Source organism: Stenella coeruleoalba (genome assembly GCF_951394435.1).
Source record: "Stenella coeruleoalba genome assembly, chromosome: 1".
NCBI classification, from domain to species: Eukaryota; Metazoa; Chordata; class Mammalia; order Artiodactyla; family Delphinidae; genus Stenella; species Stenella coeruleoalba.
Genome location: NC_137169.1, coordinates 11,597,582 through 11,613,988, shown reverse-complemented (window position 1 = coordinate 11,613,988; position 16,407 = coordinate 11,597,582). Strand labels below are relative to the sequence as shown.

Below are 16,407 nucleotides of genomic sequence, written 5' to 3'. Positions count from 1 at the left end.
GATTTCCGTGTCTGACAAGAACCCCAGGTAGGTCTGCTCCTCACAAACTCCAAGAATTGCTGCGGGAGCAGGCCCTGGCCCTTAAGGAAAGCGAGATACTATAGACTGCTTCTTTTAGAGTAACTTTCAGGTCGTGTCTAAGCGGGGAGAAATTGACCTGGGCCTTTCCCAGGATGCCTTGAATCCATCTGTTCTGCTTGCATCCCTGCTTTAAACCTCTCTGGTTCTTTAACGAGTCTCTCTGCCCAGGCCTCCCTGACTTCAGTGCTCACTTGCTCCTGCTAGGAACGTGTTTTTGCATCACTGTTCCATCATTCAAGGTTGACCAAGTGATTACTGTGTGGGAGTTAGAAGTACCCTCTGAGAAGTTAACCAGACCTAGGTTTGAATCCTAACACTGCTCCTTGCACTGGGCAACCTTGAACACATTACTTAACCTCTCTGAGCTTCAGTGTCCTCATCTGCAAAGTGAGGGTGATAAAATCTATTTTGAAGATGGTGAAGATTAACCAGATAATAAACGTCAAGTGCACAGGACATGGCCCAGCACACAGTTGGTGCTCAGTACCTTGTAGCTGTAGATGTTATTTGGGATAAAATGAGCAATGGCCAAACCTGGCCGAACGTCTTGGGAGGAAGAGGTGGTTTCTTGGAAGTAGGAAAAAGGGGCAGTCCTTGAGACACAGTGAACAAGAGGCAGTGGCAATCTCTCCATGGTCCCTCTTGCTGCTGTAGCTCTGTCCTTCCCCGAGACCCCTCACCTTATCGTGCTGGGTCAGGTCCTGGTCCACAAAAATTTCTCTGGAGAACCCTGCCCCAGGAATTTCCTCGGCCACTGATTGTTCCGACAGTTCCATGGCGTTGGTCCACACTAACACACAAGGTCGACAGAGAATGCAGAGGAGACTGTGAGTTTCCCCAAAGTCTTAAAGAATATTTTCAGATTAACCTTCACATTCATGAGACTTATGCAATGAACGCATTACAGGAGTACTGGAAAGGGTAAGAGCCGCCTCATTTCTCTTCCCCAGCGTTAACTGCACGGATGCACTGTGATGTGTCTCTTTCCAGACTTTTTTCTATGCCGCATAAGAGCTGATGACCTTAGGCAAGTCATTTACCCTCTCTAAGCCTTAGTTTCCACATATATAATTTAGGATCACTGATAGTCTCTGCTATAAAGGGCTATCTGGAGATTAAATAGAATAATGATATAGAGCAGGGGTTGGCACACTATGGCCCTGTGGCCAAATCTGGCCTTCTGCCTAGTTTTGTAAATAAAGTTTTATTGCAACACAGCCAGTGATCATTTACATATTATTTATGGCTGCTTCCCAGCTACGAAGGCAGAGCTGAGTAGCTGCAGCAGAGACCATGTGACCCACAAACCCTAAAGTACTTACTATCTGGCTCTTTACAGGAAAAGTTTGCTGACCCCTCATGTAGAGCATTTAGTACTAAACGTTAGCTATATTTTTTTTATTGCAGTCATATCTTTTCAAAAAACAAAAATGGATTTACATGACAGAGATTCTTCTCCAGCTTACTTTTCAGCTAACAATATCAAAAACATCTTCCCATGTCAGTATTTGTAGCTGTACCGGGTTCCTTTCAATGGTAGCATTGTGGTCCACTGTACAAGTGTGCCAAACGTATTTAACTAGGATCCACTAGATAGACATGTAAGCTTTCCTAATTGTTTTCTTATTAACCCCAATGTTACAAGGGCTGTTTATATGACTTTCGGGGAGTATGGCATTATGTTTGGGGGCCCCACTCTGTATCACATCAGACATCTCGCAATTCACTCACATCAACACTGAATACATTTTTTTTTTTAATTGGTGTAGAAACTTTTGTAAAGATTTCTATCATTCTACTTGTGAGATCACTTGGGCCCAAGCAGCGTATTTTAAATGTCCAAGTGATTATGGTTTCTGGACAGTCACCGCACAATCTTATCTTCTTGTGAAGTGAGAAACTGAAGAAATTGTTTTCAAAGGTGATGAAACTTTAATGAGTATTAACATTAATAATGAATGAAGCATGCACCGTCATGTTTGTGGACATTCATTCAATCATTTACTATTTTGCTTCTGCATTTTTTATTTATGCATTTTAGAGTCAAAGATTTCTGCCCCCCAGCCAGGTCTCAAACCTGTTTGTGGACCCCAGAACCTCTAGTGGACATAGCTGATGGCCTGTGGTGCCCGGAGAACGCACAGCCTTGCGTGTTGAATGAGCAGCCCTGGCCACAGTGTTTTCTGGGGCGCGAGGAACAGAAGGGCCTGGAACTTCAGCAGCTGCCCATTTTCTCTCCCTCCACCTCCCCAACTAGGTCCATGATTAGAAAACTTTGATTTGAAGCTCACGGCCCCCATCTGACCCTCTTGGGTCCTGAGCAGCTAAGTCCTAACTGACTACAGCAGCAGTGCCTGATGCGAGCTACTGAATGCAATCTTCAATTTTCTAGTAGTCGCGTTAAAAAGGTAAAAAGAGATGAATTTTTTAACGATAAATTTTATTTAACCCAATACATTAAAAAATATCATTTCAACACATAATCGACAAAGAATATGGAGATATTTTATATCCTTTTTCTTCGAGGTATGAAGCCTTTGAAATCTGGGGTTTATTTTACACTGACGGCACATCTCAATTTGGAAACTGAATTTTCAGGAGGAAGACTTGATCTGTTTTCAGATTCCACAAAATCTTAGAGTCGAAAAAGTCGATTCGCCAACTCAACATGTTCCAGACAGACTTCGACCCTTTCAATAACTGGATCAAATATCAGTTTTTAAATTTAAATGAATTAAAATTAAACGTTTGGTTCCTCAGTCGCACGGGCCACGTTTCAGATGTTCAGCAGCCACTGGAGCTGGTGCTGCCGTAGCAGAAAGCACAGAACCAGAACATTTTCCCCTTGTTCCCCTTCTTCCTGACCTAACAAACACCTCCTTTCCTGCCAACATCTGCAACTGGGTTAGGAAAAAAAAGGAATAGAGAAAAGAGATTTTAAAAAAATCGTCTTCTGGTGCAGGCTTGACTCTAACATGCAGCCTAATTGTGGGGGGTCCCTGTGGCGCATCAAGGATGGTCACAGGCCTGTGGCTTAGTTTCTAAATATTCAGCACAGTCTGTTTGATGCTATATGTGTGCTGGTCATTTAGTTTTCAGGCTGCGGCAGTCAGTTGCCAGAATCTGTGGTTCCCAGGCCTGGTGTGGCCGGGCAGTATTACATCAGACAGGCTACCGTCCGGAGGCAGCTGTGACTCCTAGAGTCTTCCTGGTGAGCAAACTGAAGGCCAGAAATGGGTTCTTATTGGTAAAAGGGTGGCCTCGCACCTGGTATGCTGAATGCTAGAAATCGGCTCCCACTGGAGGAAGGTACTGCCTGGCCTGTGTCCCCAGGGAGGGCCCCGGGGTCTGACCCTAACTGGGCCCCTGTCCAGTCTCGGCTTAGAGCTCTGGCGTCTGATGCCATCTCTAGGGGTGACCCAGGCTGCCTCTGCGACCCTGTCGTGGCTGTCTTGAGGGACCCTTCCCTGAAAGATGATGGCCGGAGGGGAGACTTCATCAAGCCTACAGAACAGGCTGATCGATGGGGTCCCTTTACTGGGGAAGGTGTGTTTACTCAAAGTCTTTGTGGGGCTAGAATTTGCTCTGAGACTCGCTTTCCTTACACCCAGGCAGGGAAGTGCTGGAGCAGTTACCCCTCACCCGCCCCAAACTTCTTTAGCGGCTACTGTTATTTATCAAAAAGAACCTAAGGGCCGTGTATGACAAAACCGGCTTAACTCTAGCTGCTGGATCCTTCAGAGGTCCCAGTGGGGAGAAGCCCCAGGGAGGGTCGGGAGGGCTGGGGCGGTGGGACGGCAGATACGGGGACACAGGCACTTTAAGAATATTACTAAGCCATAAAAAGAAACGAAACTGAGCTATTTGTAATGAGGTGGATAGACCTAGAGTCTGTCATACAGAGTGAAGTAAGTCAGAAAGAAAAAGACAAATACCGTATGATAACACATATATATGGAATTTAAGAAGAAAAAAAAAAATGTCATGAAGAACCCAGGGGTAAGACAGGAATAAAGACACAGACCTACTGGAGAACGGACTTGAGGATATGGGGAGGAGGAAGGGTGAGCTGTGACAGGGCGAGAGAGAGTCATGGACATATACACACTAACAAACGTAAGGTAGATAGCTAGTGGGAAGTAGCCGCATGGTACAGGGAGATCAGCTCGGTGCTTTGTAACCGCCTGGAGGGGTGGGAGGGCGGGAGACGCAAGAGGGAAGAGATATGGGAACATATGTATATGTATAACTGATTCAGTTTGTTATAAAGCAGAAACTAACACACCATTGTAAAGCAATTATACCCCAATAAAGATGTTAAAAAAAAAAAAAGAATTTTCGGGCGTGAGCTGTTGGCCAAAGGGCAGGGGAGTTGCTTTAATATTTTAACAACCCCCAGCTGTCCTGGTGCTCTCCAATAATCACCAGTCTGCAGCAAGGGCAGTGTGTGCGCACCTTAACTGTGTCTTTAAGACATTGTAAGTTGTAAATAAAACTTAAATAACAATCCTGGTTAGGTAATAACTTAATTTTTAAATTTTAATATTTACTGAATGTTCGCTATGCACCAGGTGCTGTGCTCAGCACTTACGGGCAGGATACGATTTCGTCTTCATAACAACCCAGTGAGACAGGCATTATTATTCCCATCTCCATTTTATATGTGAGAGATAGGAGGCACAGAGATGTCAAGTCACCTGCTCAAGGACACACAGCTGGTAAGTGGTGGAGTCAAGGGATGAACCTAAGTTTGTTGGATTCAGAGCCTATGCTTTTAACCACTATGCAGTAAATGTATTGAAGTGGGAAGATGTTTATGATATATTATTGAATTTTAAAAATCAGGTAGGGAATTCCTTGGCAGTCCAGTGGTTAGGATTCTGTGCTTCCACTGCAGGGGGCACAGGTTCCATCCCTGGCTGGGGAACAAAGATCCCACAAGCTGAGCAGCACGGCCAAAAAAAAAAAAAAAAGGAGGTTACTTATGTTAGGTTCATATGATCCCATTATTGGGAAAATATATGAATCAAGATGCTATTTTAACAAATCGCTCCACATATTTTCTTTTCTCAGTAATTCTTCCCCACCTCCCACGAGCTCTTGCAGTTAAGATTTGGCCTTGGAGCTGATGGTTTATTGCCTTGTGGAAAAGGAAGGATGAGTATTAACTAGAACAGGGTGATTTTGCCCCCAGGCGAAATGACGTTTTGATTTTTGGCAATGTCTGGAGATGTTTTTGAGTACCACAGTTAGGGGGTAGTGGTGGTCGTGTTGCTACTGGTATCTCTAGCGGGTAGGAGTCAGGGATGTTGCTAAACATTCTACGGTGGACAGGACAGATCCCACAACAAGGAGTCATCTGGCCCCACATGTCACTGTGCCAAGATTGAGAAACCCTGACCTGACCTGCAATAAATAAGTCCTTGGCTTTGGGTTTTCAAATAGAATTTTTCAAGTCTAAAGCAAGGTGACAGTCTAACAGTAAACCAATTTAATTTGAAGAGCCCAGCTTTGCTAAGAGAGGAAAGAGCTTTCTCGGAACCCTTAAAAATAGGTGTTTTCTGTCAAGAGACAGCATGGAGGACTGGAGCACAGAGTTTTCTCTAAAGCGTGGAGTAGAGAGGCCCAGACAGAAGGGAACTCCCCATCACAAGGGAAGGTGAAAGTCCTTTTCTGAGGATGGGGGGAGAGTCAGGGGAACGAGGGCAAACGTTTGGAAACATGAGACCTGGCTGAGAGGCTGAGGAGATAGAGCCCAGGTAGACGTGAGGGACTCTAAGCCACACGACTCACCCTTCATTTCTCCAGGGGGAAGGCAAGTCCTTCAGAGAAGCCCCGAGTTCAACATGGCACTGGAGAAACCGGTGATTACAGTGGAAACATTTAAATGGCGGAGTGAAAAACAGAAAAGAAAAGAAACAGCCCGTGTGCCATGTGTCCACGCATGCATTAAAAAAAACAAAAACAAAACCCTGTATATATGTTCATAAAACAGAACACGATCCATGCAACAGAATGAATGGTCTCAGAAATACTATGCGGAGTGAGAAAAGCCTTCCACAAAGGAACATGCACTGCATGGTTCTGTGTACTTGAGATTCTAGAACAGGAATAGCTAATCCATGGCGGGAAAAGAATTCAGAAGAGTGGTTGCCTCTGGGGCCTGGGGCTGGGAATTGACTGGAGAGGGACATGAGGGAACTTTCTGGGGTGATGGTAATGTTCTATATCTTGATAGGAATTCGGGTTACATAGGTGTACATGACCGTCAAAACTCAATGAACACACTCAAGATCTACACTTTCATGGTGTGGTAGCCAGTCTCCAAGGTGACTGCCGATAACCCCCGCCTCCTGGTCTTCAGGCCCGTGTGTAGTCTTCTCCCACACTGGAGGGTGACGCCCTGTGTAACCAGCAGGACGTTGCAGCAATGACAGAGCATGACTTCTGAGGCTTCGTCACAAGAGATGCTGCAATTTCCATCTTGCTCTCCAGGATCACTTGCTCAGGAGGAGCAGCTGCCGTGTCATGAGAACACTCGAGCCACTCTCTGGGGAGGCCTGTGTGGTGAGGAACTGGGGCCTCCTGCTGACCGTTATGTGAGCACGCTGTCTTGGAAGTGGATCCTCGGCTCAGGTCTAGCCTTCAGATGACTGCAGCCTTACGAGGGACCCTGAGCCACAGCCATCCTGCTAAGCTGCTCCCAAATTCCTGACCCACAGAAACCCTATAGATGATAACACATGTTTGATTTTTGCTTTAGGCTGCTAAGTTTGGGGAGAATTTGTTACGCAATCATGATAACTAATACACATTGTGTGTTAATTTTACACGAAGGAGACAAAGAATGTTGAATTCTAGTTAATGGTGTATGTGCTAAAACATCTGGGGGGGCTACAGATGTGTGCTATTTATTTTGAAATGCATCAAAAAATAAGATGGATTAATGCAGGACGGGAAAGATGGGTAGACAGAAATGTAATAAAGAGTACAGCAAAGTGTTAGCGGTAGAATTAGGAGGAGAGCTGTTCTCTGTAAAATTCTTTTTGCTTTGCTGTATGTTTGAAAGTTTTCACATTAAAATTCTGGGGGGAAATGGCTGAGTAATTTCTGAACTTGGGTGGTAGGTACATGAGCGTTCCTTAGATGATGATGATGATGATGATATAAACTGCAGAGATACCTTTCATTTGCTCCTTAGTCTGTATATTTCAGAATAATAACTTTTTTTTTTTTTGCGGTACGCGGGCCTCTCACTGTTGTGGCCTCTCCTGTTGTGGAGCACAGGCTCCGGACGCGCAGGCTCAGTGGCCATGACTCACACGCCCAGCCGCTCCGCGGCATGTGGGATCTTCCCGGACCGGGGCACGAACCCGTGTCCCCTGCATCGGCAGGCGGACTCTCAACTGCTGCGCCACCAGGGAAGCCCAGAATAATAACTATTATTTGAATGGCTGAGGGAGGTGACTAGGTGAGTGGTCCTGAGTGAGACCAGGGAAGGGTGTGGAGGCATCGAGAGACCTGGGGACTCAGAGGGGTCTGGGGCTGGGATGCAGAAAACAGAGAATGGGACCTTCACACCAGTGGCCACAGAAGAAACCTGGGAATCATGCCAGGGACTAAGTCCACCCAGCTACTCTGCCAGTAAGGCTGGCAAGGCCGGGAGGATGGTGACAGACGGGAAGTCTCCTCCCCAAACGCCATGCGGCCTTCTGCGGGGGTGGGAGGGGGGAAGAAGGAAACCCTGATGGCTGTGTGTCCCCAAAGTGACCAGGCTGTGAGTGACAGTCACTGAGATAACCAGCCTTAAATTTGACTGAAAAGTGTTAGATGAGATTAGATTGAATATATCACCTCCGGAGAAGTAATTTTCTCCATAAGCCTCAGTCTCCTCTAACCTGTAAAATGGTAATAAAATATTTAAAAACCTCCTAAGGCAAGAGGGATTTCAGTTACCAATATGTGTGTACATCTGAGTCGAAGTATATAAATTTAGATCCTGACACACATTCATATATATTCATATATACGTACACACACACACACACACACTCACCACAGAGGTACTGACGTGTGCAGACGGGCAGAGCACAGTCTTGGAGGAGTTTGTGCCAAAAAGTCAACAGGGAGAATTCCGGTGATAAGGGTGACAGCTTATTTTTGACTGTTTTCTAACTTTCTGCTTATCCCAATTTTTTCACAATTGATTATGTTCTACTTCAGAATCAGAGAGCAAAAGCCAGAGAAAGACAAATATCATATGATCTCGCTTATATGTGGAATCTAAAAAGAGGTACAAATGAACTTACCTATGAAACAGAGATAGAGTTACAGATGTAGCAAATAAACTTATGGTTACCGGGAATAAAGGGGGGAGGGATAAATTGGAAGAGAGGGATTGACATACACAATACTATATATAAAAGAGATAACTAAGAAGGACCTCCTGGATAGTACAGGGAACTCTCCTCAATACTCTGTAGTGGTCTATATGGGAAAAGAATCTAAAAAAGAGTGGATACATGTATATGTTTAACAGATTCAGTTTGCTGCATACCTGAAACTAACACAACACTGTAAATCAACTGTACCTCGATAAAAAATTGTTTTTTAAGAAAAGGGGAAAGCAGAACCTGAGACCCACCCTCCTAGCCAAAAGCCCACCCCCTAAGCTGCCATGGAAGCGCCCATGAGTACCTTGCTTGATGATGGGAACCCTGTGGGCGGCTCTGTCCACCACGAAGGAGAACATCTTCCCGCTGGCACTCACAGGCGGCTTGTGGGAGGCAGGTGGGACCATGGGGGGCCCGGGGAATCCCGGGGACCAGCTCCTCTGCACTGGCGCTGGCCAGATGCCCGGGTGGAAGGGGGTCTGTGGTGGTGAGGGTGACTGGTTCGGTTGCTGGGTGGCCCGAGATGGCTGTGGCCTTGGCCAAGGTGCTGGGCCCCTCACCCATGGGAAGGAGACCTGCAGGGGCAGACAAGAGGGTCAGGGGAGGTTACCAGCAGCTGGGGTGGTCTTCACCCTTCTGTCCCGGCGACATAATTGCTGCCCTAGATTTCAGCGTATAAGTCACTTCTCCCAGGAAGCCCTCCCAGACTCTCCCCAAATTTGGGATGGTGGTCCCCACCGTGGGTCACCTTGCACACTATTGCACCACCATTTATTGGGTGCAGCCTTCGTGCCAGGCACCCAGTCAAAAGATTCGCATGCATTACCTCATTTAATACCCCTGATGCTCTGTGATGAGCCCCAGGCTGAGCAAGACCTAGTGACTTTCCCAGGATCACAGATGTGTTAGTGAGCGTCTGGTAGTGAGCGTCTGAGCGGGTAGAACGCCACCTCTGAGCTCGAGGGTGAGAGCTTTTTGTCTACCTTGCTCAGCACCGTATCCTCAGCTCCTAGAATACACCCTTGGCACATACAGAGTAGGTCCTTAAATACTGGTTGAAAGAATGAAGGAACACATCTCCGAGATTCAGCTCTCCAGGACACATGCATCCACACTGTGTCTCTCTCTGGCACTCCCATTCCGTCTGTTCCCCGAAGCCGAGAGCTCTGGGGTGGCCGGCACCCCAACTGGCTCGCACCCCAACTGGCTCATTAACCTGTGATCCTCAACATCTGCCACATCTGATTCTTGGCAGACGCTCCATAAATATCTATCGAGGGAACCTTTCTTCATCTGACCCAGCGGAAGATGTCTGTAGCTACTTTCAACAGACAGCACATCAAAATCCATCTAAACCGGGAGAAGCAAATGCTGAGAGGTGCTGACACCTGGCTTTGTCTTGGTTAATGCTGTTGTGACCGTCCCACCCCGAGCCTAGTGGTTAAACCGTGACATCGTGAATGCTACCATTTATTGTAATTATTCACCGATTTCTCACAATAGCCCTGCAGGGGAGGAGCTCTCCTGATTCCTAGCTTACAAATGAGGCATGGAGAGGTTAAGGAATTCACCAAGCTCAGGTGGTGGTGGAGAGGGTGGTGGGACTGGAGTTCTGGAAAGCTCTTTCCCTCTCTGTCTCTCTCTCCCTTCTCTGCCCCCCCCCCTCCGCCCCCAGTCTCTTGGCAGAAAAAAACACACTTTTCAAGTAAGAAGCTAAGTTCAAAGGTTTGCTGCCTGTGGCGGGTCACGTTTCGCTTTCTGCAGACCGGAGACACATAATGAGAAACAGGACAGAATGCTTCCGAAATAGGAGCGCTGGCAGACAGAACTTCCTATAGCTCCAGCTGGATGGTATTCAAGAGGAAGGTTCTCCACTCACTCAGGTTCCCAAACCAGTCTTTTAGCTACAGTCTTTCCCAGCCAAGTCAAGAATCCGGTGAATTCCCCTGAAGACTTTTTTGGAGTCAGGGAGAATATTGTTCAGGAAAATCAAACTCCAATTGCCTGGAGACACCTGGCCCAGCATTTATGATGACACTGGCCCCGTTGAAACCTGTTTCAGGAACGGACTTGGCAGTGTTCCAGAACTCTGTTACCTTATGTGAAGATTCGAATTTCTCTCCAGTGTGGGCACCTCGGTCTCCACCTAAGCTTTCTTCTTTTCTCTCTTTCAGAAGCTGAGGTGTCCTGCTCCTGCCTTACACTAACTTCTCCATCCATCCTATCCCTTCCCGTCCTCTTCTCTGGGGCTGTCTTGCCTCAATCATTCCTATAACCTTTCCTCATCTATTTAATAAAGATTTATCGAATGAAAGGGCTGAAGGTGGGAAGGGGGAAATTTGAATATGTTTTACCCCCGCCTGCTAGAAAACAAATCTAGAGACCACGGGTAGTGTGGAGGAATTCCTTTTTTTTTTTTTTTTGCGGTACGCGGGCCTCTCACTGTCGTGGCCTTTCCCATTGCGGAGCACAGGCTCTGGACGCGCAGGCTCAGTGGCCATGGCTCACGGGCCCAGCCGCTCCACGGCATGTGGGATCCTCCCGGACCAGGGCACGAACCCGTGTCTCCTGCATCGGCAGGCGGACTCTCAACCGCTGTGCCACCAGGGAAGCCCGAGGAAATCCCTTTTGTGCTGGGATGCTCAGGTAGATGTGCCTCACTGCCCACTAACTGCCAGGGTGCTAAAGGGAGTGGTCATATCTCATGCCTCAAGTGGTCCACTGCTGTAGTGGACAGGCCACAACCCACCCGGCTCTTCTGGAAATTCCAGGAATCTCCCTCCCAATCTGTTGGCCCATTGCTGTGGGTGGGGCTAAGCAATCAGCCAATCACACTCCCTGGCCATATTGATTGGTTCAGTGGTGGGGCAAGTCAACCAATCAGAGTCAAGGAGACCCAAGAAGACTTGGCTGGACACCAGGATCTGGAGTGACCTGGTGGAACTTCAGAATGCTGCCAGCATGAGGCAGCGGAGCCCAGACATGGAGAGAGGGAAGCTGTTTATTTTTCAAATTGTGGTAAATAACCTGCAACCTAAAATTTATCATCTTAGCCATTTTAAAGTATATAGTTCAGTGGTGTTAAGTATATTCACATTACTGTGAGATGGATCTCCAGAACTTTTTCGTCTTGCAAAATGTAAACTCTATTACCATTAGACAACAACTCCCCATTCCCTCCGCCACCCAGCCCGTGGTGACCAACATTCTGTCTCTATGAATTTGACTAAGTACCAAGTACCTCAGCTAAGTGAAATCACATGGTACTTGTCTTTTTGTGACTGGTGTATTTCACTTAGCATAATGTCCTCAAGGTTCATCCGTGTTGTAACATGTCAGAATTTCCTTCATTTTTAAGGCTAAATAATATTCCATCATACAGTTTAGAGTGTATTCTGTTTATCCATTAAGCGTCATGGGCACTTGGGTGGTTTCTACCTCTTGGCTATTGTAACTGTGCTGCTGTGAACATGCTGGGGAAGATAAGGAAGTTGGTTTTGAGCCCTGGCTGGGGTGCTACCCTGAAGGGCTCTATCCCTGAGGCCGGCTAGAGCTGGTTTCTGTCGCTTGCCGCACATAGGGCCCGAACGATAGGGCCCCTGGGGGAAGGAGTGAAAGATGTGTAAATGCAGCAGAGACTGCAAGCTCTTCGGGTTTAAAAATTAAAAAATGAAGTTTGCGTTTTTCTTTTTCTCCGAAGTGTGTTGGTTGAGGGTAGCTTTAGTCGGATGGTTAAAGTTGGTTTTCTCTAGTTTGCCGGCTTGCTCTATCACAGGGAAGGTCAAGGTTTTCTCAGAAATTGCTGCTGGTAACTACAACGAAACAGGCAGGGAGAAAAGCAAACATAAGAAAAAGACTCACATCAAAAGCCAGCTCTGGGCTGTACAGGAAGCATGGGGTCAAGGTCAGTTATCGACAAGTCTGTTTTTATTATTTATTTATTTTAGATTTAATTTTATTTATTTTTGGCTGTGTTGGGTTTTTGTTGCTACGTGCAGGCTTTCTTTAGTTGCGGCGAGCGGGGGCTACTCTTCGTTGTGGTGCACGGGCTTCTCCTTGCGGTGGTTTCTCTTGTTTCAGAGTTTGGGCTCTAGGCGCATGGGCTGCAGTAGCTGGGGCACGCGGGCTCAGTAGTTGTGGCTCCTGGGCTCTAGAGCGCAGGCTCAGTAGTTGTGGCACACGGCCTTAGTTGCTCCGCAACATGTGGGATCTTCCCGGACCAGGGCTCGAACCTGTGTCCCCTGCATTGGCAAGTGGATTCTTATCCACTGTGTCACCAGGGAAGTCCCCAAGTCTGATTTTAGAAACTTTAGTTTAAAAATACATGCTAATGCCTTTTCTCTTTCTTTGTGTCTGTTCTCTGACCATATGGTATGTTGCCATGGTTGGGTTTTTTGTTTTGTTTTTGAGGTAGCATATGTTATACTCCTGATTTCCTTTCCATACTACCTTTAAAATAGCAGGTTGTCAACCACCTGGATTAACCATGACCACATCCACGGCTGAATTTATATTAGCTTTAATAAACACGGGTCAATGATTTACTCAAGAAATCACTATCCATTTTTTTTCATATTATCTACTTGTTCTTTGTGTTATTTCTCCAATATCTGCTTCTAACCCTGTAAAGAGTGTAGGTTGAATGGGAGACCCTAAAAAAAATTCAAGGTAGTTTGCACATTGAGTGCCTACAGTACACATGAATTCTGCCAGGAAGCCCTGGAGCCTGCAGAGAAGATGGGAACTTACACCTTGCCCTTGGAGAGCTTGTTATGTGCTCTGCCATTTGTAAGTAATTGTGGACAATACAACGGCTATGAGCCACTGTGTAGAGAAGCCACAGATGTGCCACAGACTCTGCTGGGCACTTAACGCATGTGGTCTCATCTGATCTCCAGAATAATCTTGGAGGAGGCATTTTATCCCTCATTATGTGGATTAAGAAACTGAAGCTCAGAGAGGTTAAATGACTTGCCCAAGGTCTCACAGCCAGGAAGCGGTGACACTATTTGACTCCAATACCTGTGCTCTTAGGACTTCTAGGTTACTCGAAGTCATGATTTATTACCTGCTTTCCATACTCACAAACAGATCTTAGATGGTTGGTTAGTGAACGATAGGATATTTTCCAAGTTAAAAAAAAGGAAATGAGCATTAGATGGTGTGAAAAACCACAAGACATCGCATGGGCTACTTAGAAATGGGATTTTCTAGGAACACTGACAACTGTCTTATGGATGTGTTATTCATCTGGTACATGCCATGCCCTGGAAGCAGCTCAGAGGACCCCAGCCTCCAACCGGGAAGACCTGTGGTATGTTCACTGCTGTACCAGAGGAGTGCTGGGGCCAGCTGGTACCCGCCCAGAGAACTGATTGTTAAATGACCAGAAATTTTGCCAACTGGTTGATAAACACAGCCATTAATAACAATTAACTTACATAAATTTACAATTAAATTATATCAGAAACAAAGGCGATACAAACTTAACTCACCCCTTCCTAATTATTTTACTCTATTTTATTATTACCTATGCTCTTGAGGTTATTTCGCTCTACTATATGTGTCTGTTGGAAATGCTACATAGTGATGTGTTACCACACCTCTCTTTCCATCTCTGTATTCAGGGATGTGTCATAGGGAGCTTGAAATTGACCGTGGAGGGCGTATTACACCATAGAATCAGGGCTTGATTTTTAGAAACTTTTACAAATAGGTTTAATAATGGTGGTTCAGGTAGAGCTTGATTTTTGTTTGTTTGTTTGTTTTGTTGATTGCCTAGACTTAAGACGGTAATGGAGAAAATGTTAACAATGCAGATTATACAAAAGCAAGTTGTGTCTTAGCCATTATGTTATGAATAGAACAAAAAATTGGGGAAACGTTCTTCCAGTATTTGAACATTATTATCTGATGCAGCAAAAAAGTCACTCATGTCACTGATGAATGTGTGATGTTCTTCTAACATCTTTCTTTTTTCACTTGTATTATTCATAAATACAAAATATCCCCAAATATCCACCAGCGCTCAGGTCGGCAACTCTCTCATTCGTCAACTGCAATGAGAAATTGGCTGTGGATACAAGAGTTCAGCTAAAGTCAATGAAAGCATTCTGTGAGACTCAGCTGGCTATATAGAATTTGCAAGAAAGAGTACTGTATTTCTTGTTATGTGGAAAGACTGTGCTACACATTCTTTTTTTTTTTTTTTTAATTTATTTATTTATTTTTGGCCGCGTTGGGTCTTCGTTGCTGCGTACGGGCTTTCCTCTAGTTGCAGTGAGCGGGGGGCTACTCTTCATTGCGGCGCGCAGTCTTATCGCGGTGGCTTCTCTTGTTGGGGAGCATCGGCTCTAGGCACGCGGGCTCAGTAGTTGTGGCACGGGCTCTAGAGCGCAGGCTCAGTAGTTGTGGCGCTCAGGCTTAGTTGTTCTTCGGCATGTGGGATCTTCCCAGACCAGGGTTTGAACCTGTGACCCCTGCATTGGCAGGCGGATTCTTAACCACTGTGCCACCGGGGAAGCCCGCTACACATTCTTTATATCAGTAAACCTTATGCTATGCATCATGTACTTTACTTTTTCCAGAGAGCTGGTCGTTAAATACTTACCAGCCAATCACTGGCTGTACTGGCGCCCAGCAGAGGGCCTGCTACTCATGGTAGGTGTTCGCTGACTGAGCTGAACAGTTGGCAAACGGAGTGTAAATAAAAAGGACTTTGATTCTGGGGCTGGGATGGGGAAAATACATGCTAAGCCTGGCGCATCTTGTAACAGCAGAGAGTAAGGAAGTGTCCAAAACGAAAAGGTGGGGAGATGCTCAAGGACACAGCAACCAACCTGAAAGAGCTCCCAGTGGCCAAGGCTGGAAGGATTTGAGCGATGACATAGTTAATGAGTATTGGATTATAACTCAAAGTGTAAAATAAGTATACACGAGTCCATACTGACATAGATACATTAGGGAGTAAATACATAAAGGAGGGAGAAGAGACCGTCTTCTATACAGAAGAATTTAACATACATAGATGTGGAGGTCTGGAAGGGCCTGGGGGGTAGGGGTGATGGTGCCAAGTAGGCACACTGACCGCAGCATGGAGGAGCCATGGACCTGGAAAGACAGAATGGAGACTATAAAACATGGCCAGTAGATCTCAGAAGCCAGGAGAGGGGGCTACTTGGTGCCAGGACAAATGGCCTTTATCTCAACAGCTCCCGGGGTGTCACCGTAACTCAGAGAAAAGGGTAAATTATGTACGGGGTTTCAGTGTGAGAAATCAGGATTATACATTTAGAACACAGAACCGCCAAGTTATACATTATTTTTAGGTTTTGGAACTTAAAAGAATTAAGTCCCTTTGAGCTGTTCAGAAAAGTCATTTGTTTGGGTTTTTCCCAGCCCCCATTTTCTTGTAAATCTTCAATCTTACGGTTTTTCCTTTCCTTTCAAGTTCTAATCAGCTTCCTGGTCAGTCCATAAAATGGGAAATAGAATCTAATGAGAAAACAGCCAGATTTTTGCAAATAGCTTTTGCTACTCCTAGACTTGGCCTACTCCAATTCGGTCTTGCCAGATTGAGAGATGGAATGAATGAATGAATGAATGAATGATCATCAACTAAGTTAAGAGAAGGAGCAATGTGGTTCTGGTTTGGTAACAAAGGGTGTGGTCTGCCAGAGGAAGCAGGAAGCGGCCCGGTTCCTGGCCGGGTCTGGGTTCTGTCTCAGCAGGATGCTAAGGGTTCAGCCCGTGCTCCCATCTCCACCTCCCCTGATGTCATCTGCATCGTCTGTAGACATCTGGTGACAACACAGCCTCAGGGGTCCTTTCGTGTGAGTTTTTGCTGCAGATGCCGAGCCTGAGGCTGTCTGCTGCCCCATGCCCTCCACTTCACTGGTCTCGGGAAATCGCCTTTGATATAAAACGCCCAGCC

At 46.1% G+C, this 16,407-nt stretch overlaps 1 protein-coding gene across 1 annotated transcript in view; it reads right to left on the bottom strand.

The window, feature by feature from the left end:
* FHAD1 (forkhead associated phosphopeptide binding domain 1) overlaps nucleotides 1-16,407 on the bottom strand; it is a 133,520-nt gene that overhangs the window by 86,578 nt on the left and 30,535 nt on the right. The window contains exons 4-5 of the mRNA XM_079928530.1: nucleotides 8,779-9,049; nucleotides 762-871 (exon numbers count right to left, since the gene is read on the bottom strand). Coding sequence (XP_079784656.1) covers nucleotides 762-871; nucleotides 8,779-9,049 — 381 coding nt within the window. The remainder of the gene's footprint in view (nucleotides 1-761; nucleotides 872-8,778; nucleotides 9,050-16,407) is intronic.